This window comes from Filicampus tigris, chromosome 19 (genome assembly GCF_054856515.1).
Source record: "Filicampus tigris isolate MCC_2025a chromosome 19, RoL_Ftig_1.0, whole genome shotgun sequence".
In the NCBI taxonomy this organism is placed as follows: Eukaryota; Metazoa; Chordata; class Actinopteri; order Syngnathiformes; family Syngnathidae; genus Filicampus; species Filicampus tigris.
In genome coordinates, this window is record NC_141235.1 from 5,187,837 (window position 1) to 5,208,482 (window position 20,646).

General features: G+C 44.2%; 4 protein-coding genes across 9 annotated transcripts; 3 read left to right on the forward strand and 1 right to left on the reverse strand.

The window, feature by feature from the left end:
- Positions 1 to 286: 286 nt before the first annotated feature.
- Positions 287 to 5,846, forward strand: LOC147129062 (uncharacterized). Its single transcript, XM_086016196.1, has 6 exons — positions 287 to 503; positions 929 to 1,726; positions 1,933 to 2,031; positions 2,125 to 2,241; positions 2,326 to 2,362; positions 4,842 to 5,846. Exons 1-5 carry the CDS (start codon positions 494 to 496, stop codon positions 2,352 to 2,354), a joined length of 1,053 nt encoding a protein of 350 aa, XP_085872322.1. The 5' UTR covers positions 287 to 493; the 3' UTR covers positions 2,355 to 2,362; positions 4,842 to 5,846.
- Positions 2,781 to 14,819, reverse strand: bicral (BICRA like chromatin remodeling complex associated protein). 6 transcript variants are annotated; one of them, XM_086016189.1, is made up of 11 exons: positions 11,232 to 14,819; positions 9,354 to 9,417; positions 8,894 to 8,939; positions 8,716 to 8,764; positions 8,542 to 8,610; positions 6,842 to 7,990; positions 6,553 to 6,635; positions 6,198 to 6,343; positions 6,021 to 6,115; positions 5,252 to 5,354; positions 2,781 to 5,182 (listed from the first exon to the last, which is right to left on the reverse strand). In XM_086016189.1, exons 3-11 carry the CDS (start codon positions 8,932 to 8,934, stop codon positions 4,830 to 4,832), a joined length of 2,088 nt encoding a protein of 695 aa, XP_085872315.1. In that variant the 5' UTR covers positions 8,935 to 8,939; positions 9,354 to 9,417; positions 11,232 to 14,819; the 3' UTR covers positions 2,781 to 4,829. The 6 variants fall into 6 exon arrangements, with proteins under 6 accessions (XP_085872315.1, XP_085872310.1, XP_085872316.1 ...); XM_086016184.1 differs by having other exon boundaries at positions 9,345 to 9,417; XM_086016190.1 differs by lacking the exon at positions 11,232 to 14,819 and adding an exon at positions 9,507 to 11,156.
- On the forward strand, positions 12,704 to 13,954 carry tbcc (tubulin folding cofactor C). The gene has a single exon (XM_086016198.1). The coding sequence runs from the start codon at positions 12,793 to 12,795 to the stop codon at positions 13,816 to 13,818; it is 1,026 nt and encodes a 341-aa protein (XP_085872324.1). The 5' UTR covers positions 12,704 to 12,792; the 3' UTR covers positions 13,819 to 13,954.
- Positions 14,820 to 14,886: 67 nt separating the features above from the next.
- On the forward strand, positions 14,887 to 19,538 carry prph2a (peripherin 2a (retinal degeneration, slow)). The gene is made up of 3 exons (XM_086016197.1): positions 14,887 to 15,844; positions 17,559 to 17,805; positions 18,819 to 19,538. The coding sequence occupies exons 1-3, from the start codon at positions 15,264 to 15,266 to the stop codon at positions 19,026 to 19,028; spliced, it is 1,038 nt and encodes a 345-aa protein (XP_085872323.1). The 5' UTR covers positions 14,887 to 15,263; the 3' UTR covers positions 19,029 to 19,538.
- The last annotated feature ends 1,108 nt before the right edge of the window (positions 19,539 to 20,646 follow it).

Sequence of the window (20,646 nt, forward strand, 5' to 3'; positions counted from 1 at the left end):
TAAAATTATTTGACTGCACGTTTCTCTCCTCATGTTCTAAGTTTAGTTTACACACGATAGTCGCGTCGAAGTTCCCCACTTGTTTTACCGTCGGAAAAAAATCGCTTTCTGTTTCGTTGTAAGGGGAATTTGACGCCAAACAGGAAATGCGCCTCAATAATACTTCAAAATCGCATCAGGCCCCCAAATTAAATTAAATTGAGTACATTTAATTCAGTTAGTCTCATAAACGAGGCGCTTTAAATGACCAACCGCATTTTTAGGCCAAGTTTAGCCATTTCTGTTCAGGCTTCTGAATGACCACCTGAAAGCAACTCGGGGTCCTTCAGTTCGACTGTGACAACATGACCGTGAAAGCCAGCAGAAAGCCAGTCAGCGTGTGCAAATGATTGCAATTTATAACTTATAACCTACTACGACACGTTTAATCCACGCTAAGAAAATATTTTAATTTACGTTTTCTTTTTTGTTGTTTTTCCTTGGCACGTGCGAAATGAGCCCCGGTAAGTTTCGAAAACGTCCATACTTAATAGACTAATATTATAAGATAATAGGTGGTTGTCAAGGAAAGCAAGTAGCATCACGAAATTTGAGGCAAGTTTCACAAGTTGTGGGGCAGCTTGCAGGGAAGGGTGTAGGGGTGGGGCAAGAGTTTTTGAGCTAATAAGAACTCCGGCAGTTCTGGACATATTGACAGATTTGACTGAAAATAAAAAAAATCAATTTATGAATAAGGCTGTATGTGGAAAAAGCAAAGCACTGTGACAGTAGCATGAGAGTATTGTAATTCTGAAAGGTGCATGAGGGTAATTGCTTCTAATTTAAGTTTATGATAGACATATTACGTAACTATCAACATGTAGTTATCAACAAATTAATTCAATTCCAATTCAATTTCATTCATTGTTTTGTTCCCTCCCATCTACAGAGATATGCCCATTCTGTGGGAAGTCCTACAAGAGATTGAAAAGCCACCTGCCCTACTGCAAGGCAGCCAAGCCCCCTTTAAGCCACCATGAGCCTGTTGCGTCCCCGCCACCCGGACGGCTACAAGCAGACTTGGTTAAAATGAAGGGGAAGAAGACTCCGCCTCTCAATGAGAAGGCGTCACCACAGGTGCCTGGGAAAAGTGGACAAACAGCCCCACTGTCGAAGCCAAAGAAAAAGACCATTCACGCCACAATAGAGGTGGCAAAGTCCAGCCAGATTTCACCAGGATCGGATTCAGCTCCACAAAGTCTGGAAACTGTCCCTCCAAGAACCACAAGCACAAAGTCCAAATCCAAAGACTACTTGTCTGCAGAGTCCCAAAAATCCAAAAGTGCCTCTATAAAGAAACAAAACAAATCACCAGAAAAAGCAATAATGGCTGAAGAGAAGGAGATGCCCAGGATTACGCTCCAGCACGTTGGCAGCACATTGGGCCGGGCCAAGACGAGCAGGCCAGCCATCCACATTGAAACCACTCAAACGAACACTAAATCAAGTCTAGCTAGTGCGAGTATCATTATACAACCAAAAGAGTCTCTACTTCTGCGTAAAGATGATTTGTATGCATCCAAAGCAACCTCCCATAAGCCTCCGCTTCTTCCCGACCTCCAAACATCCAAAGTTGGTTTTCAACAGACAGGACTCACTTCAGCGTTGCCAGGACGCCTTTCCAGCCTCCAGTCCAGACACGAAGACACATTATTTACAATAGAAAGGAGGAAAGACAATTCCCCGGGTCAGTATTTGACAGTACGGTGCAAAGTAAATTTCAGATAATTCATTAATGAAAATGAACTTGAAAAAAAACATGTTGCATTTATAACGAAACGCAAAAAGTCATTAATATGAAACCAAAAAACATATTTTATATAAATCTACTAACGATTTCGTAACATTTGGGTCAAAATCATACCTGACAGCATCGCTCATTTTGCCATGCAGGACGCAGCCTGGGTCAGGTGACGCTGAGGGAGCTTCCTGAGTGGCTAGCCTGCAGGGCGCCGCGCCGACCGGGACAAGCGGTGGGAATGATGCAGAGAGGTGAACAAAATATATACAGTACTCCCAACAGCCACATCATTAGGTACCCGTCGGCATTGGTCACTTAAAATCTGCACTGTGAGCCCCCTACAGGCTGGCATTGGTACTACAGGAAGTATATCGACGTGAGGAAAGGCGGCGTGGGCGGCCTTGGCATGCTGCTGGCCGGATATTGTGTGCTCAGCTACGTCTGGTCATACCCTCATCTTAGTAAGCACACACTTGTGTCTTTTATAGTGTCAAGAGTTGGGGTTTATAAGTGTTTAATTTTTGTGTTTCTTTGTATTTTTTTAGAGCATGAGCGCTGGAGGAAGTACCATTAACACCAGAGGTATATGCCCCGTGCATAATAGAAATAAACAACGACAAATGCGTGACGCTATGTACGTGCCAATTGTGATCGCCCCATTTGCCAGTTATTGACGATAATCGCGGTCGAAATTGGTTTGTTTGCAGTACCTCAGGTTTCCACTGGGTGTTGCTGTTGAGTCGTGTGCTCAAACGTTGGGCTGTTAGTCATACATCACGTGTGCTGGCTTTGTAAGATGATTAAAAGGGAACAGGCACATTTTTGAAATGGATAAATAGTCCAGCCCATACGTAAACACGGTGCAAATATCCAGACATGTCTCTCGAGGGTTTCTTTTTGGGGTCCCCATCCCAAAAAAAAATGTTCCTCCCAAGGATCCCACCTATTCCCAAATGCCGTTATACGCTTGACCAGAATAGAATGGAGACTCGCTGCCGTGTTTGTATTCAAAATGAATTTATTGTTGCCGCTGTGGGCAACACAACAATGAACAACTGACGCCAACATAATACAAAATAATTGCCATTTTCTCTTGTGTTTTTTTTTCTTTAAATTATTTTTTTCCTCTTCTTCCATACAAAAATTATAAATATTTTTTGTTTGTTCATACAAAATGACAAACTATACAGGATCAAGTCTGACAATATAGATAGAAAGCGTGGCCCCGTATACTGATGACAAAATGGCACCGCTGGGCTAAAAAAAAAAAAAAAAAAAACTTGGTTGAAAACCAGGATCAGACATTTTGTTAAATACTCAGCAGCAGCTCGAAGATGACGGACTATCGTCCATCCATTTTCTATTCTATAGTTCCTGTCCTCATAATGGTTGCGGATGAGCTGGAGCCTAACTTTGGAGCGAGAGGCAGGCTACACCCTGGACTGGTCGCCAGCAGGGCACATTTACACAAACCATTCACATTCATACCTAAGGGAAATTTAGAGTCGTCAATGAACCTAAACTGCATGTTTTTGAAATGCGCGACGAAGTCGGAGTATGCCAAGCAGAACATGCTCACATGGAGATTTGAACCCTGAACCTCAGAACAAACACACTAACCACTAGTACGCCATTAATGGTCATTTAAAAAAAATAAAATAAAAAAAGGCCTTCAGTCTGTTGTTGCTCACTAGCCGGTTTAAGCGTTGGCAGAAATGGATTGGATTGAATTTCTTCAGTCTGAATCATTCAAGCATGATTTTCAATATGTAACAACAAAAAGTTAGTCTTAGTCCCGTGTGACATCAGCAAAAGATGCTTTTTTTTTTGGTTGTGCTGCTGAGAACAAAGAAAATAAAAGCAGACAAGACAAAGCATACAATCAATGAATCCTCCAGTTTAAAACCAAAGTAAATAAAAACACTGATTAAAAAAATAACTAAAGTAACTTCCTCAATCTGAGGATTAATCTCCCCCTAGCGCAAACACATTGAAATGATAGGCGAGTTTGACGTGTAGGGGCTCGCGTACCTTTAAGGTACAAAAAGAAAAGGGGGGGAAAAAGCCAAAGAAAATGCCAAATAAAAGTGAGCAAGTATGGCATGGCGGCTTACGTGACACGCTTGTGTGCAGTCCGATGTAAACGGCTTTTAGTGCAATTTGTCAAAGAAATACAGGAATTCTTCATGTAAACCCTTTGTAATAAAAGCCGAAGAGGAGGCACGGAGTTGCCAAAGTGAGCAAACTGGCCATTAAAAAAAAGAATTATGGTTCTTTAAATTGCACACATTCCCACAGCATCATGGGTGATTCGAAGAAGTGCCTGTCTTCAGAGTACATGGGGTCATCGGTTTTTGACACTTGGCCATACTAAGAATATGCGGCGGTTACTCTATTGTTGTATTTATGGCACGAGAAGGCACGCTCAGCCACTGCCCACTAGTCGCTTGTCGAATTGTTTCATAACAACGGCCTAAAAGTGTTTTCATACAAACATTCTGTATGACACTTTGAGGATCTGAATGGCGCGTGATGAACTACTTTGCATAGCGGCGTAAGAATACAGCGTCACATGGCACAATAAGGCACGCTCAGATAGTACCGTATTTTGGTTTTTAGATTTTATACATTTATGGCCTAGAAGTGTTTTTCATACACTTACTTACTGTAATGACGACATTCCGAGGTTATGTACGGCGCGAAATGAATCGGTTTGCGTCTCGGCATTACATTGCGGCACGCAGCACGATAAGGCACACTCAGTTAGTGCCGTACCAGCAAGAGTTTTTCAAATAAATACTGACTTTAATTCACTTTTAGCACATGAGTGTTTTTATTCAAATATTTACTGTAATCCTCACTTCCTAATAGATTTGTGCAGGTTGTAAATAGATTACCCAAAGTTCCGACAAATCCAGCTTACTTAGAAACGAAACTCCGTCATAAACCGAGGACCCCCTGTATCTGCCCAAAATAAAACTAAGGTAGTGCTACATAAGGAGCAGAACAAACTACACAAATGAACTAGAACGAAACTCCGTGTGGTTTGTTAACATTCCAGGATGCTGTTGACAGCAGCCTCCAGAGCAGAGTCTGTGTCTAGGTGTGGGGGCGAGGCCGCCTGGTGGTGCGTGTGACCCCCTGCAGCCGCTGCAAAAGATGAGTGGTTACCTTCCTGCCCCAAGTGCTGCCGCTGGGATCGCTTCAGTTCCAGGACGCTCTTGTTCTCTTGCTCTTGCGATGAAGCTTGAAGTCTATCGCCTCCTCCTGGGTCGCCGCAGCCAGGCTGCGAGTCTGTCCTGCATGGCGGCTCCTCCGAGTCTGCGTCGGGCGGCGACGAGGGCACGGGATCTTGCGAATGTTTGGATTTCGGCCCGCAGCAGAAGTCCTCCCAAAATGCGTCTGGGCGGACAGAGCAGACAGTGAGACCTTAAATGGACTTGGAAAAACGAAGCAGTAGACGATTGGTACCTGGATCCACGAGTAGCATGCGCTTGTCCTGGGTCAGGCAGCTGCGCTCCTCTTGGTTGAAGGTCCTATCGATCATCACCATCTCTGATGAAGGACTGGAATGCTGCTCGCAAGGAAAGAGGATGTCTTGTCAGAGGTTTTTGACTGCAGCATTTACTACTTAGGAGTGTTATAATAGAATAAATGAAATTATTTTTTTTAATCCATGTATTTTCAGTAGCACTCCCAACTGATTTCAGGTTAAGAAGCAGACGACACCCTGGATGTACAATTCTATTGGGGGGGGGGGGATGTTGCACAAGTGTGCACACCCTCTTAACTGAGGATGTGTCTGTGTTCAAAATTAACCAATCACATTAATTGGAGTCAGCACACACTTGCCACCATTTCAAGTAGATGAAGTTGGGCTTTCCTATTTTGCTTTGTAGTTTGGATAATAACTGTCAAATAAATGAGCATGAATTTAAAAAATATCAAAATGTGTAGATTTTTTTTTTTTTCCTTTGCAAAGTGTCAAGATGCTAAAAGGACATTTAAAGCTGAGGTAAAATAAAATGTAAGAAATCTGCAAAATAAAATTTGTGGATACATGTTTTCTTTTGACTGAGAATATGCTAAATAAAAAAACACATTTGGATAAAAATGAAATTGCATCTCCATAACCAATAAAAAAAGACATTTTTTGTTGTTGTGGAAGATATCTCCACATACAAGATTTACTTTGTATAAAAAATGCTAAAATAGGGGGGAAATATATTTTAAACACAACCTCAGATTCAGCCAAAAGCAGCCGCCTGTACTTATTGATCATGGCCTGGGTCCTCATCAATACGTGCGTTGCAACAGACTCAAACTCCTCATCCACTGTCAATACAAAGAAGAAAATTAGACTGGCCAACAAAAGATGCTTCAAAATCCAAAATGGCAGAAAAAGAAGTCAAGGTACCCTGCGAGAACTCCTCCTGGCTGGGTGGCGAGCCTTGGAAAACGTGGAAGGGCAGGAGCCGTTGCAGCGCGTCATTGAACGACGTAAAGTGTCGCCGGTCGGGCATGTCCACCCGCTCGTGATGTTCCCTCAGTTGCTGTAAAATCCTAGGAAAAAAAAAAAAAAAAAGACTGACCATTAGAAAACCTTTACATTTGTTGCTGTTTATTACTATTGTGCAAGACTATTGTTATTGAGTGCGCCATCAACTTTTTTGGACTGTGGATTATTTCTCATTGTTCTCTCTTGTGTGAGGTGTCAAGAAACGACGGCATTACTGTGACCGTGTCACATATTGTGTCTATGTTGAACTCACATTCCTCCTTTGGTTAGCGGCGCAGGGGCGGGCCTCTTCTGTGCGCTGAGCTGCACTTGTTTGACGGCAGCACCAGAAGCATTCTGGGAAATCAGGAAGTGATTTGTCAGACCTGCCAAGACTCTGGCGGCGTTCACAATTGTTCCCTATTCATTATATTGAGATTTTTGCAGTGGACAATATCATCAAACAATATCGTGTAAAGTGAAACAAAAAATGGCAAACTGACAATGTAATACGGTAAAGAGTGACTCAACCACAGAAAGCAACATTCCAGTGTTACCCTGACCTGTCTGTGTTCCTGTGCCGGCGTCTGTGTGTTCGGTAAGGGGGACAACGCCGTACAGTTAGCAGTTTGCGTCACTAGGAGGCGCTGCACGGGGCTACCGGAGAGCTGCCCCTGACTGACCAGCGCCAGTCGGCCCGGACCGCACGTTGTGGGCACGGCACTCTTCCACGTTTGTGTCGCGCCGCCACTCGCCACGCCCTGATTCAAAATGAGCTGCCCACCCGCTTGCGCCGTCATTTTTTGCCCGGCAACAATTTGCACCGCATTGTGGGTGGTGATATGGGCAGCGGGGTCGGCGGGGGGGCCGTTGTGAACTGCCAAAGAAGTGGGCAGCAAGAACTGTCCCGCTTGTATGTTGGTTTGTGCCTGCTGCTGATCCACCACCATGGAGCCATTGGCAGTGTACTGCGGCGTAGCACTGTTTGCCATATTCGCCAACGGGGAGACCGCGGTCTGTAAGCTGAAGACAGTCGGAGCCCCGGCTTGATGCGGTTTAGGCTGGATCGGCCTGACAAGAGTCTGGGTCCCTCCTGGACCTCTCTGAATGATGACGTTCTGGAGGGGAATGTTCTTGAAGCCCACTTGGCCAAGATGCCCCTGGGTCGGAGCGTACACCTGCCCGCCTGCAGCCGGAGACCCCCCGGCGGCGACGGGTCCCGCCGGCCTCAACACAATCTGAGGAGTTCTTTCCAGACCACTGAGCGTCATGACTCCGCTTCCCGCCCCGAACGAGCCCAGCACCTGGATGTGCTGCGTGGAACCGTTAGGTAACGGGGACACTCCCTGAAGGAATTGCCCGGCCGGCAACGCCGCTGCCGCCGGCGTGGTGACCACACCCCCTCCGTAGCCCCCAGACACCAGCTGGGACGGGAAGGACACGGGGGCCTGCACGAGGGTGGGCGCGGACTGCGTCTCCAGCAAGGCCTCCTGCGCCAGCGTCTGCTCAGTGATGTCAGCCTCCAGCAGAGATTTCTGGAGGATGTCGAAGGGCTGGTCTTCACCAAGGTCCACGCCGCCTCCGGGGGGGCTCCCGGCTCCCAGCTGGTCCTCGATAAAGGAGAGGCTGCTGGAGAGCTGGAGGCCGTCTCCCGCCGGATCCCCGCCAAACTCCGCCATTGTGGACGAGCCATCTTTGAGTCCGGCATTTGCCTAAAACGAGGCATTTAGAGAATTAGGAAGAATGTTGGAAAGTGCTGTGGATTTTTTATTTTTTTATTTCATATATTTCTAGTTGTTATGTTAATTTCTATTGTGCAGAGTGGCAGTCTTCATAAATAATGAGATGAATGAGCGTGTTGAAGTAGGGGCAAGTGGATGTATTTCATTATGGACTAAGGCTGCGAAACTAACAAATTGTGAATATTTCCCGTATGCGCTGTACAGTACATGTGCATGACTGGTCATTTTTGGACTGTGGTTAAATTCTAGTCGTGTTTATTTCTATTGTACAAAGTGGCAGTTATCATGAATTATCGACAAGACTGATTGCATGCGGTGGTGAACTTTTTTTTTTTATGAGTGTTGGTCAATTATCGTTCTCTTGATTTCTATTGTGCAAAGTGCCTGCTGTCAAGAATAAATGGCAAGTAACGATATTGAAGTAATTAAAAGTAAGTTATGACAGGTCTACATTCCTTCACACTGCGCAAACCACAATTCCAGTTCGAACTGAACATTCCAACAATGAGTTGCGTACTCACAGTGTCGTCACCAGCGAAGAAAGAGGTATCTGTGCCATATGCAGCATTAGCTACATCGTCCTCTTCAATCTGCAAGAGGGAGAACACACGCTAACGCCCACCTCAAGAGTTGAAAGTTCCACGTAAACATGCCAAACGCGTGTGGCTGTCAATCTTTTTATAAGAGGCACTCACGGACTTGCTGTTGTTACCGTGTAGATAGTCATTCAATGCATCCACATCTCTGAAAACAAAGTAACTTCATCAAGGTCACTGATCGTTAACAGTACCTGAACAAAATTGTTGCATTTATGCCTTTTGGGTCCTAATAATGATATTATCAAATGCAAATGTTGAATATTTTTAGTTTTACCCTAAAATATCCAGAAGATGGCGATCATCCTCATCATCCATGACACCTGAAGACAAAATAATCAAGGTGAGACATAAAAGTCACTGGTGGCTTCGTTTAACTACAAGAGGTGTATCCATACTGCCTTAAAACATAACGCTGTTTTATTGTCACAATCAAAGTACTATTATGTGTGTTAGTTTGTACTTCAGTAAATTACAGTCTATACGGTTTAACTTAAGGAGTCAAATCAGTACTTCTACTTTCACCAGTCTATTTCTTTAAGTCTCTTTACTTCTACTTGACTAACATGTGAGTACTTTCAGCACCTCAGCCAAGATGACACCTCTACCCTTACGTAAAGTGCCTTAAGACAACTACTTGTGAATTGGCCTTATATTGAGTAAAATTTGATATAACAGGGGTCCAGGGGTACCAAATGTGTCCAATATGTGTGCTTTCATCACTTTACCTCACTCACTGATTAGTGTCGGGCCGCATGGATCCAGTCATGCAACACCCTACGTTTCCAGTAACTGGATGGGCTGCAGGGAGGGAGGTGACGAAATGACAGTGGTTTTAAGTTAAAAACAGACACAGAACAGGAGAACTAAAATACAAAGCAATGTATCACCATGGGAGAGCAGTGTGACCTTCCTTCAGACAACATGGGCTAGCTACTGTGGCACACTACTCCCACCCATCACCAGCCACACTGGTCAGTCACCTCACATGGTGAAAGTGCATTTGTGTGGAAGTAACCACGCCATGCTCTCAATAAGCTTGAAGGGCAAACATAATGGATGGCTGACTTTATTTTAGCCATCAAGTGTATTGTGTAGCAAAGAATAAAAGGGGGCAAGCAGGCTTACAAATTGATGCCATTACTTGAGAAGAATAAACTTTCACTATTTTATTTCTTGTGCACGTGTTCAGGAGCAACGGGGATGGGTTTCTTTTCAGCGCAAGAATGAAATGCTTACTTTCCATTCAATGAGTAATGTGTGGCTGAAGTGGCATTTTCTACACTGGACAAGCTAAACTGACAAAATGGCTGCTGTTAAAGCCAGACTGTCTTTTTTTTTTTTTACGTGCTGCACCTCGCTCAGACTCCATATTTGAACCACTCAGCTCAACAAGAGCTCAAGATAATGTTCTCAAAGCTATTTTAGGAGCAAAACCATCGTGGAAAGATAGAATATAACCGATAATCAAGCGTTAAACTGTCACTGTGTGTGTGTGTGGGGGGGGGGGGTGTTGGCTTTAAATTTTGGTGGAAATGTTTGTCACGTCACAACGAAGACAAACAACAAAAACATTTTGCTAACATCAACCCCACAATACTTTTAAAAGGTACTCTTTTATTTTAGGATTATTTTAAAATAAAAAGCTAGCGTGAAACCGAAGAACGAGTCTGAAATGGCGTCGTGGCCATAGAACAATAGTGTGAAATGGCGTCGATGCTGAAGAACCACAGCGTGGTATGGTCTTTACAAAAAATGAGCATCTAAACCAAACGGTAGGCAAAAAAAATATCGCCGTTCGGACCAAAGACGACTACAATCCTGCTTTGATGACAATGTGAACATAAAGCTCGAATTGCCCTTCAAATCCGCCCTAGCTCGTACGCCATGTTGTCCCGGACACATTATGGGGAAAAGGGCCTCAAAATGAGCCGAGAAACTCAGTTAAATGTGCAGCATGTAAGATTTTATTTCCAAAAATAGCCCGAATCGACATAATCGCAGTCCGGGGGCCAGTCGACGTGGTTGCCTTGACGCGTTTTGCGCAAGGCTTTCTCACTCGTCCCGAGCGGCGCAAAACGTCACATTTCCCCCGGAGCCAAAGCTGTGCCAGGCGGATGTACTCGCTCTCGAACCCGGTCCTCGTCCAAGTCAGCTTCGTTCGCTCCGGAGACATCTTAACGGCCAAACGGCCGGCTTTTCGGTTAGCTGGCCTGCCGACTTGTCGTCGACGCCCTCCCCTTTTGAAAGCGCAATTAGACGGAAAAACGAATCTATAAATATTTATCCCGATTAGCATAACATAAAGAGTCGCAGAGGCAAACCCTTTTTTTCTTTACTCCCTTCTCCACTCCACTTGAAACCCAATATCTCCATTTGGCCAACTTTTAATTCGCTCGCCCCCTCCTTCTCCTCCTCCTCCTTCTTCTCCCTCTCTCCCACCACTCGTGTTATTTCGCCTCACTCCTGTCTCCCCACACTGTGCTGCCTCGGCTCCATTTTCAAAGTTGTCTCCCTAACCCTCCCCGAAGGAGGAAGAGGGAAGGAGGCCGTGTGTGTTTTTTCCCTTGCAATTTTTATCCCAAAATGATAATACACTCAAAGGGGGAACTCACCGTCATGAAAAAGCAGTGCCTTGTCAACGGGGTTTCCTCGCCATGGCTGCACGGGCTGTGGGGGCTAGCGCGCGCGCCGCTGGAAGAACAAGTTCAAGGAGGGCACAGCAGCACCGGCGGCCCCCCTCCCCTCCGTGCCACAATCCTGCTAGTGCCATAATAAAATTTGACATGATGGAGGGATTGGGTACAAAAAATGGTAAGATTAATTTTCACTGAATTAAAATGCCACGCCGTATTGAAATTAGTGAACTTTTTCCAACAGTAGAGGGCGGGCCTGTGAAGAATGACGTCACTCATGACAAGTGACTGTATATAAAGGTGTGGCAAAAGTTACCTGGGACGAGTGCTCATCTTTCATACACAGGACCAAAAGTTGTACATACACATTTTATCATAATTTGTTTCTGTCCTTTCGCAAATGTGCACACAAAGCCCCTGCTGGCCAAAACCTTGTTTTTCATTTGAACTACAGCAGTGGTTCTCACTTTTTACACCAAGTAACACCTCAAAACATGCTTGACTCTCCAAGTAGTGTACTGTGCTACCTTGAGATACGAGTTTAATTCATTCCCTGACCACGCTCGTAACAAAAAATACTCATATCTTAATCATTTTTCACCGTTGAAATGAATGTAAATGAGAATCTGTTCTAGCCTCCTGAAAAATGTGATTTTAAAAAGAAAACGGCACGATATAATTTTGTATATAATATTATCTATAATGAAATCAAACAGTCTTACGTGTTTTGCCTAAATTAAATGGACACTGTGCTGCTCCTTCAGGTGTGTGCCCATCGGCCCCCAGGGGGCAGTATACAGACATGGATTGTGGATATACAGTACATGGAGCCGCTCTATCCATCCACCCACACATAACAAACATAAATTCACACTCACATTCATGCCTGTCTTCAGTTGACCAAATATGCATGTGATTCGAACCCCAAATCAGATTGGGTCACCTGGAAACAACTTAATTATGTATTCATCCCACAGTATTTTCATGCTGCATCCTCGATCATAGGGACTACACAACAGTCTCGGATAATGTAAAAATACACACAAAAACCACATCTAAAACAAATGGGTCCTACAAATATTAAAAAATATACATCTTCATAGATATGGTTGGATTTTGAACTTGTCAGGATCCTGACATGCCTATATGTTGTTCTGGTCACACGTCACGTTATACATCAAACATTAAAGTCACGTGTATGTATATATATTTTAAAATAAATAAATAAATGAACAAACAAATAAACAGACCAGATCGCGATTGTTATTGAGCAACATTGCCCCGGCCTGCTCCTCTAATGCACTTAACGACGGGTTGAGGTACGTTTATCAACTCTTTATACGCGTCGATTAAACAATAACACTTCCAGTGATTGTTGGATAATGATATGACCGACTAAGCGAAAACGTAATGCAAAAAACCCCGTGTTGTATTTACTGTTTACATTGTAGTGCCGCCATCTTGAGCAGCAGGCGGCGCAGTACGCCATCAAACAAAGGAAAGCGAAGAAGAATCATTGACGTCATCACAAGGGGACAACATGGAAGCGTCTGATGAAGTGGTTAAGGTGGACGAGCCGGAGAGCCGTAGCGGCGCGTTTAAAATGAAGGAGCGGCTCCAGAAGCGCCACAAAGCGAGGGTGGAGGACGCGGAGCGGCGGAAAGAAGCCAAAGAGAACCAATCGGTCGCCAATGAGAGCGTCGCCTACTTCTTCAGCACCTTCAACGACGAGCGGGCTGCCGTGGAAGAGCTGCTGTGCAGCTGCTTGGGCGCGGACCAAAAGGCGGTGGCGCAGATGCTAGAGGAAGCTACGAGCAAAACGGCACAATTGCAAAAGTTCCTCAACGACAGCATGGTGTTTCTGACCACCTATGACCAGCGCAAAGCCCAGGTGGCCCTCCAGAAGCTGCAGACATGTCTCAACGAGACGAGGGAGCAGGCCATGCCCAAGAAGAAATTCGGCTTCCGGGGTCGCACCAAGGCATCATCAGCCACAGTGGAGGACTCTGTCGTCTCTCCACCTGCAGATCAGAGCGCTGCACAAGTGGATGGAGACCCTCCTGGCGCACAGTGCGGCTTCTCTAACATGAGCGACATGGTCCTCTTGAAGACGGCGGAGGAGATCCAGAAAGAGGATGTGCTTTTGTCCCACCTGTCCAATTGCAAGGTGCGTCTGTACGGCACGCCCAGCACGCTGCACCTGAAGCACATTGACCGCTGTGAGATCCTATGCGGGCCTGTGTCCACCTCTGTGTTTGTGGACCACTGTGAGAGCAGCACCCTGGCTCTGGCCTGCCAGCAACTGCGCACCCACAACAGCAAAGACACCATCGTCTACCTGCACGTCACCAGCCGCGCCATCGTGGAGGACTGTCACGGCATCAGCTTTGCACCCTACTCCTGGTCCTACCCTAACCTGGATGAGGACTTTCAGGCTGCCGGCCTGGACCCAAAGGAGAACCACTGGGAGCTGGTGGACGACTTTAACTGGCTTGCCGCAGGGACGCCATCGCCCAACTGGACGGTTATCCCCGAAGCTGACCGGAAGACCACATGGGACCCCTAAGATCCCCTCAGTGCCTTTAAATGACACACTTTGCCATTACTGATTCAATTCTAAGATGTTGTAATGCATTGAAAGAAGTAGACTCCTGTAATAAAGCTTATCTGATTATTTAATAAATGTTTCATATATGAGTAAAGAGTGTAACCTGAATTATTCTGGGGCTTTAACAGTTTTATTTTTATTGTGCAACTTTATGTGGATTTACGGTAGTCTTAATTCTTTACATGGCTGGGAGTTATGGTGGTCATATTTTAAAGTGGAAGTCAACACAAAAAATTCTTTACAAAACTATGTTCTTGCAGGCCCACTAGTTGAAACATGGCATTCGGATTAATATTGCACTTGTAGAATATGAGTTAAGCAGTAAAATCCACCAGTTTTTGTCCATCTCGGCGGGTGGCCATTTTGCCATTTGCTGTCGACTGAAAATGACATAACAGTTGCTCAGGGCTCAGACAAAAACGGGTGGTTTTTGCTGCTTAATTCAAATTAATTAAGCAAGGTTTTATTTTTTTTAACTTTATGCAACCACATGCAAAATTTGAGGGATTTTCAAGCAGTTGTATCTTAACATGCAATTTAACAGTTGTCTAACTTTAACCTGGGAATTTTTGGAGCAGTACTGGACCGCTATAACTTTTAACTTGACGACCTGTTTGCAATGATCTGACAACAAATTACTGGTATCCATGATAAAATACACCATTCACAGAAAGTTTGGAATTTTGAGCTTTTAGGTGAAATTTCGGGATGAACTTAAAACGCATCTCTTTTATAAGACGTACGGTAATTGGATTGTGTACCTATAGAAGTGTCCGGTGAGTGCACAGGAATATTATTGGCTGTATTTGTGCGAGTACTTATGTCTTAATGGCTTCCAGCAGTTAAGACATCCGCTTCATCTCGAAACTGCAGACCTACAATGGTGAATGACTCCCGGAATAACGGCGCTTCCATGCTGCTCGTCTTTGGAGATCCCGTCATGAAGGTAACCAAGGCGACCGCGTGATCACTCAAACCAATTAAGGCCCCCGGGAGTGCGGCTTCAAATCGGGCTCATCTTGTGTGGGGGGATTTTTTTCTCTGGCAAATTGGATCAGGCTGCTTACAGGAGCTTAGCATGACGTACAGCAACTTGGTGAGTTTAGTCATGAGGATCCTTGCAGAAATCCTCCAGGCGAAATCCAAGCAAAGTGAACGCATCAAACTGGGATGTTTTTGGGGCGCAATGGCGGTGGCTTTGAATGAATAACATCCTTGGGCTCGTCCAGGGCACGGCGGGAATGATCTCTGATGGATTACTGATGCATCAAAGGAGACTGTCCAAGTTCAAACCACGACTGGGTTGTTAAAAAAAACACCACCAGAAGTTCTCCTAGGATCTAACAGGCTTTTTTTTTTTTTTTTTTTTTTTTTTTTTTTAAAAGGCCACATCTGGTTGAACAATGGCTTTGATGAAGGTTAAGTTTGATCTGAAAAAGCGAGTGAAGCTCGCCCAGAGCGTGTGGTTCCTGTTCTGGTTCGCCGTCATGGCCGGCGTGCTGGTCTTCAGCATGGGCCTCTTCTTCAAGATCGAGCTGCGAAAGCGCTCGGAGCTGATGGACAACAACGAGAGCCACTTCCTGCCCAATCTTCTCATCCTGATGGGATTGGTGGCGTGCGGCATCAACGCCTTCGGGGGCAAGGTCTGCTATGACTCCTTGGATCCCACCAAGTTCGTCAAGTGGAAACCCATGCTCAAGACCTTTCTGGTGGGCTGTGTGGTCTTCAACGCCCTACTGGTGGTCACGGCGCTGCTGTGCTTCATCATGCGCATCCCGCTGCAGTTCACGCTGGCCGAGGGCCTACGCAACGGCATGCGCTACTACAAGGACACGGACACGCCGGGACGCTGCTACATGAAGCGGACGCTGGACCTGATGCAGATGGAGTTCCGCTGCTGCGGCAACGACAACTACCGGGATTGGTTCGAGATCCAGTGGGTCAGCAACCGCTACCTGGACTTCAGCGCCAAAGAGGTCAAAGAGTAAGGGGATATTTGTATGTATTTGATGTGTCATTTGCGGTCTGTTTCGTAGCTGAGGCTGACGTGACTTAATCCACCCTCTTAATACCACCGCGAGCACATCACAATTATACAATTGTCGATACTATACAAAATACACAGGAGCGGTTCAGAAATATTCATCGAATAAAATTACAAAAAAAGTAAGTAAAAGAAATCATAATCACCATAGATGCTGGATAATAAATAAAATAAAATATTATTGAATGCAGATCACTAAAATTGATTTTTGCACGACTGCTTCCGAAGGCCCTAGGGCCTAAAGCAGATGACATTGACATGGCAACACATAAAGACTGCAATCTCATTGGACATAAAACTAAAAACATGGCAGGGCATCTCAGAGGAATGCTGCGAAATGAAGAGGGTAGGCTGTTGGACATTTCATGTAGCAAATATTAGAGTTACGTTGTAAATGTAGGTCAGCGCTTCTGATGGTGTTAATATAGAAAGAACACTGGTCATTTGACCCGAGGTTTATGGAGGTGGTGGTACTGTGAAGCTGAGTTCAGTATAAGTGGATTAGGGGTGAGGGTAGGTCAGGGCATGTATGTTATTCTCCTGCGCCCTTTTGAGGATTAGCGTGACAGAAATGGTGACGGCAAAAGAGGAAAGGCATGGAGGTTACTAGGCACTTTTGCCAGGGTGCTATGTGATTGGGTGGTGGGGTTGGAATTAAGTGCGCTAACCAATAAGTGAGGGCGTTTAAAGTACATAAACATGCAGCGGGTCACAATGAACATTTTTGATGCGCCAAAAAACACGGTTGATTAAAAAACATTTTAGAATATTTGGGTAAAACTTCATCTGCTGGACAAACGTTTGTCCTTTTCTTCTTTATGTATATAAGTACATTATATATTTCTATTATTTTTGACTTCAGAAATGACCCCTAACTATAGGAGGAAGTGCAAAATCTTAACAACACCTGTCGCAGGCGTGTACCTAATGTTGTGCCAGTTCTTTTAAGTGTTCCTACCATGACTGGTAAATCGCCCGGATTAGCACTTGAAGCATCAGTGTCCTATCCAATCAGATCCTATGGACTCTGGCAAAGCTAATTTGCTGAAGTTTTTACAGCTTTGCAGTTCTATCGAGAAGAAGGGAAAGTGATTATGTTGACATTTCTGACATGCAGTTAAGGTGAAATGTTTATGAAACATTTGAAGGATTGTTTTTAGGATCCAAAAGGTTGCGTTTCCTGCACACTCAAAGAAGTGCTGTTATTGTTATTTACATGTTTTGTATTTTTCAATACAAAACACACCCCAAAATATTTTACTTTTTTTGTTTTTGTTTCTTCTGTTTCAGTTGCTTGCTCAACTGCTGACTTTAAAAAAATATGTTCACGAAACTTGCCTTTCATACAGAACTGTAGCATTTTCGCTGAAGGTGACTTTCCTTTACATTGCAAACTACAACATCGTCAGCCTAATAGCATAGTTGCCTAAGTCATATTTGGATGACGAGCCCAGTTTCCTTTATTCAACCTTTACACATTACCATGACCTGGATAACTGAGAATCTGCACAGGCATAAAAGGAAAAAAAGTGCAATCATTTTTGTGGGGGGTGTATTTGTTATTCATATTTTGTCAATATGTTATTAGGCTAACTATAATCTATACGTACCGTACACTATATACACCAGTAAATGTGTAATGTTTGGTTCCTAGTCGCATCGGGAGCAACGTGGACGGCCAGTACCTGATGGACGGCGTGCCCTTCAGCTGTTGTAACCCAGGATCGCCACGGCCGTGCATCCAGCAGCAGATGACCAACAACTCGGCGCATTACAGCTACGACCACTACACCGAGGACCTCAACGTGTGGAAGAGCGGCTGCCGCGATGCTCTGCTCTCCTACTATGGTGGCATGATGACCACCATAGGCGCCCTGGTGCTGCTGGTCACCATGCTAGAGGTCAGGGAACACATAATGATGTAATCAGCATATCCTAAGTAGCACTCAGCAACCACAATATTCATATGAGGCTCGCTTATGTGGCTAAATGTGCCAACCTAAATACTAGAAACTCTTCTCAGTATTATGTACACAAGGGCGTCAAAAGTCTGACCTGGGGCTGATTCTTCCTCCGAATGATCTATATACTCTATCAAAGTAAAACAATTTTGACATTCCTGGTATGAACACACAATCAATATTCATTAAACAGTGCAGGGAGGACTTCAATGGCCTAATCACATGATGCACTTGTCCCAGTTGGCGTTCACATCATCGACTTCCTTCTTCCTTTTCCTCATTTCAACTTGCTGGTGCCCTAAACAAACTAAAAATAATTCCTCCTTCCGTTCGGTATCTCGCCTGAAACTATACCCTAGAGAGTAAAAATCCTTCACCATCCCTCACCCTCAACTTTCTGTGTCTTGTTGTCATGGTCAATGAAGCTTGTAAACAAGTTGGTGTTTTTTTTTTTTTTTTTTTTGTGGCTGCTTTAAATTAGCCCTGACTTTTCCTGTCTGGGCTGCAGACACTTTTAGGCAATGTCTTAAATCCAGCAGACAGCATTTGCTCCAGAAACCGGGATGGAGGGCGGCTCCCTGGAAGCTGATCCACTTGGAGGAAGCCCAGATTGAAAATGGTTATGCAAGTTAACTGTGCTGGCACAGATAGTGGAGTGGTATTAATGAATGTTTACTGGACACAATATTAGGTACACCTGCATATTATTGTAAAAAGGTTCAAACTACACCTCTATCAGGCCAAAACAACCTTCATAAATCCCAACTTCCATAGCATCCATGTTTAAATTTGTCAACCAGATCCCCATCAAAATTTTACAACTTTTTTTCCTTGACCTACATACCATCCGTCCACTGAGTTTAGTGGAAATTGTTTTATCCCTCCTTTGACTCATCCTGCTAACTAGCTAACAATCAGCAACGCTTACTTTTGACTACCCCGTCCTGTCACAGATCGCCGTGACAGTGGGCCTGCAATACGTCGACACCTCGCTGTCCACTCTGGTCAACCCCGAAGACCCGGAGAGCGAGAGCGAGGGCTGGCTCCTAGAGAAGACGGTCAAGGAGACGTTCACCGACATCATGGCCAAAATGAAGGGCATGGGCAAAGGTGGTAAAGTGGAGGAGGGGGGTGACGAGGGCGGCATAGCCACTGTGAGCTGAGTGACCGATCAACTCCCCTCACACCCTGCCAAAACTGACACCGCCACCATGCCCACACGAAAGTACAAGGACTTGTGAGATGATTGCTTTTTTTATTGGCTCTTTGCAGGAAATCTACTGTACATTTGTAGTGAATACAGAGCCGTAGTTAACCAAGATAAAGGAGAAACATAAGAGTCCATAACATTAGGTACACCTGCAATTTGGATGAAATTTGGATGGGGATGGTGGTTGCTATGCAACCCCCCCGTCGCAGCAACCCGAGACATTCACAGGCCAATTGAAGAAAAAAGCTATTCATTTTTGTTGATACAAATATTATACTTCAAATGAATTTGGCAGCTAAATATTTTGCCCCCCCCAAAAAGCTCTTCACATCCCCTGTCAGAAGTTCATTCAGTCTCTTTATACTAACAATTGGGGTGGCGGTCTTTGTACATAGTGTAGAAACGGTGACACTTAAACTTTTTTTAAAAATACATATATACATAATGTAATCTCTTAACATATATATATATATATATATATATATATATATATATATATATATATATATATATATATCTTCATGTAAATCTGTGTATATGGGCTGTGTGTTTAGAAAGCGGGAAAAAGTAATAAAAATCACTTAGAGTTTGTGTAAGAAAATGTGGTAGTCTTGTCGTCTTTTGACTTTGCGTCAAGGAGGCCCGACACAAAGTGAGGGCCACAAGGCTCCCGATTAAGTCGACAACCGGATCAAGGCAATTATGCTCTTTACTGCTTTCACATGCACGGACATGGGATGACTCTTCACATGCCCTGACCTAACAAGTGCGTGTGTGCGTGTGGTTTGTGTATTTGTGTGGTACTCAAAAGTTTGTACTTATTTGTATGTAAAACTCACTAAATCTGGAGATTGTCTACACGTTTTTTTAGATGGACAAAACTATTGGGATGAGTTCCCGGCACAATAAATCAAAAGTAAAGGAAACACAGATGTATTTCCCAGTGTTCCCCCTCCCATTTTATCTGAATTATTCATGTTATTTAAAAGTCAAGAAATTGGCAGATATCTTAATAACTATCAGAATCATGAAGATTTTTTTTAACCCCTGATTGATTAAGACATCATTTAGAGGCACTTATTTGGATATGCATCACTTATCTAGCTATTTAGTTGACATTCATTGCTGTTTCCTGATGCAGTGAGGGTGAGAAAGGCCGTCTCTTCTTTGCACGGTATTTCAGTTGGCTCCAAAGCACATAAAAGCAGGACTGAGTAGATAAGGAGCCTAATCGGATTTGAGATTAGCCTGAGTCCCCCGTCAGCCAGGTGAGAGGCTGATGTCCTACCGTGAGCACTTACTCGTCATGTACATGCAAGAGTCAGGGAGGGGAAGGTGCACTGGGAGGCAAAAAACAGGGAGTGGAGTTGAATTAATGCCACCATCTACTGTATCTGTCGGTTTGTCTATAAGACCAAAATCGAATTTATGTAAATTAATGAATATATTATATTCAATAAAAATCTAAATAAATGTTTTTTTTTAAAGTTTAATCCAGAATAACCAAGTGTTTAAAGAACAGTACGTTTATTTTCAGCCAGAGAAAGCTGCTGCCATCACCTTGTTGCTCT

Bases quoted from the DNA above. Each gene is read 5' to 3' on its own strand.
- LOC147129062 (XM_086016196.1), top strand. The intron at 1,727-1,932 runs GTCAGTATTTGA...TTTGCCATGCAG, and splicing joins GAGGAAAGACAATTCCCCGG to GACGCAGCCTGGGTCAGGTG. The intron at 2,242-2,325 runs GTAAGCACACAC...GTATTTTTTTAG, and splicing joins CTGGTCATACCCTCATCTTA to AGCATGAGCGCTGGAGGAAG.
- bicral (XM_086016189.1), bottom strand. From the start codon at position 8,934: ATGGATGATGAGGATGATCGCCATCTTCTGGATATTTTAGG. The intron at 8,765-8,893 runs GTAAAACTAAAA...CTTTGTTTTCAG, and splicing joins CATCTTCTGGATATTTTAGG to AGATGTGGATGCATTGAATG. The intron at 6,116-6,197 runs GTACCTTGACTT...TTGTATTGACAG, and splicing joins CCAGGAGGAGTTCTCGCAGG to TGGATGAGGAGTTTGAGTCT.
- tbcc (XM_086016198.1), top strand. From the start codon at position 12,793: ATGGAAGCGTCTGATGAAGTGGTTAAGGTGGACGAGCCGGAGAGCCGT.
- prph2a (XM_086016197.1), top strand. From the start codon at position 15,264: ATGGCTTTGATGAAGGTTAAGTTTGATCTGAAAAAGCGAGTGAAGCTC. The intron at 15,845-17,558 runs GTAAGGGGATAT...TTTGGTTCCTAG, and splicing joins AGCGCCAAAGAGGTCAAAGA to TCGCATCGGGAGCAACGTGG. The intron at 17,806-18,818 runs GTCAGGGAACAC...GTCCTGTCACAG, and splicing joins TGCTGGTCACCATGCTAGAG to ATCGCCGTGACAGTGGGCCT.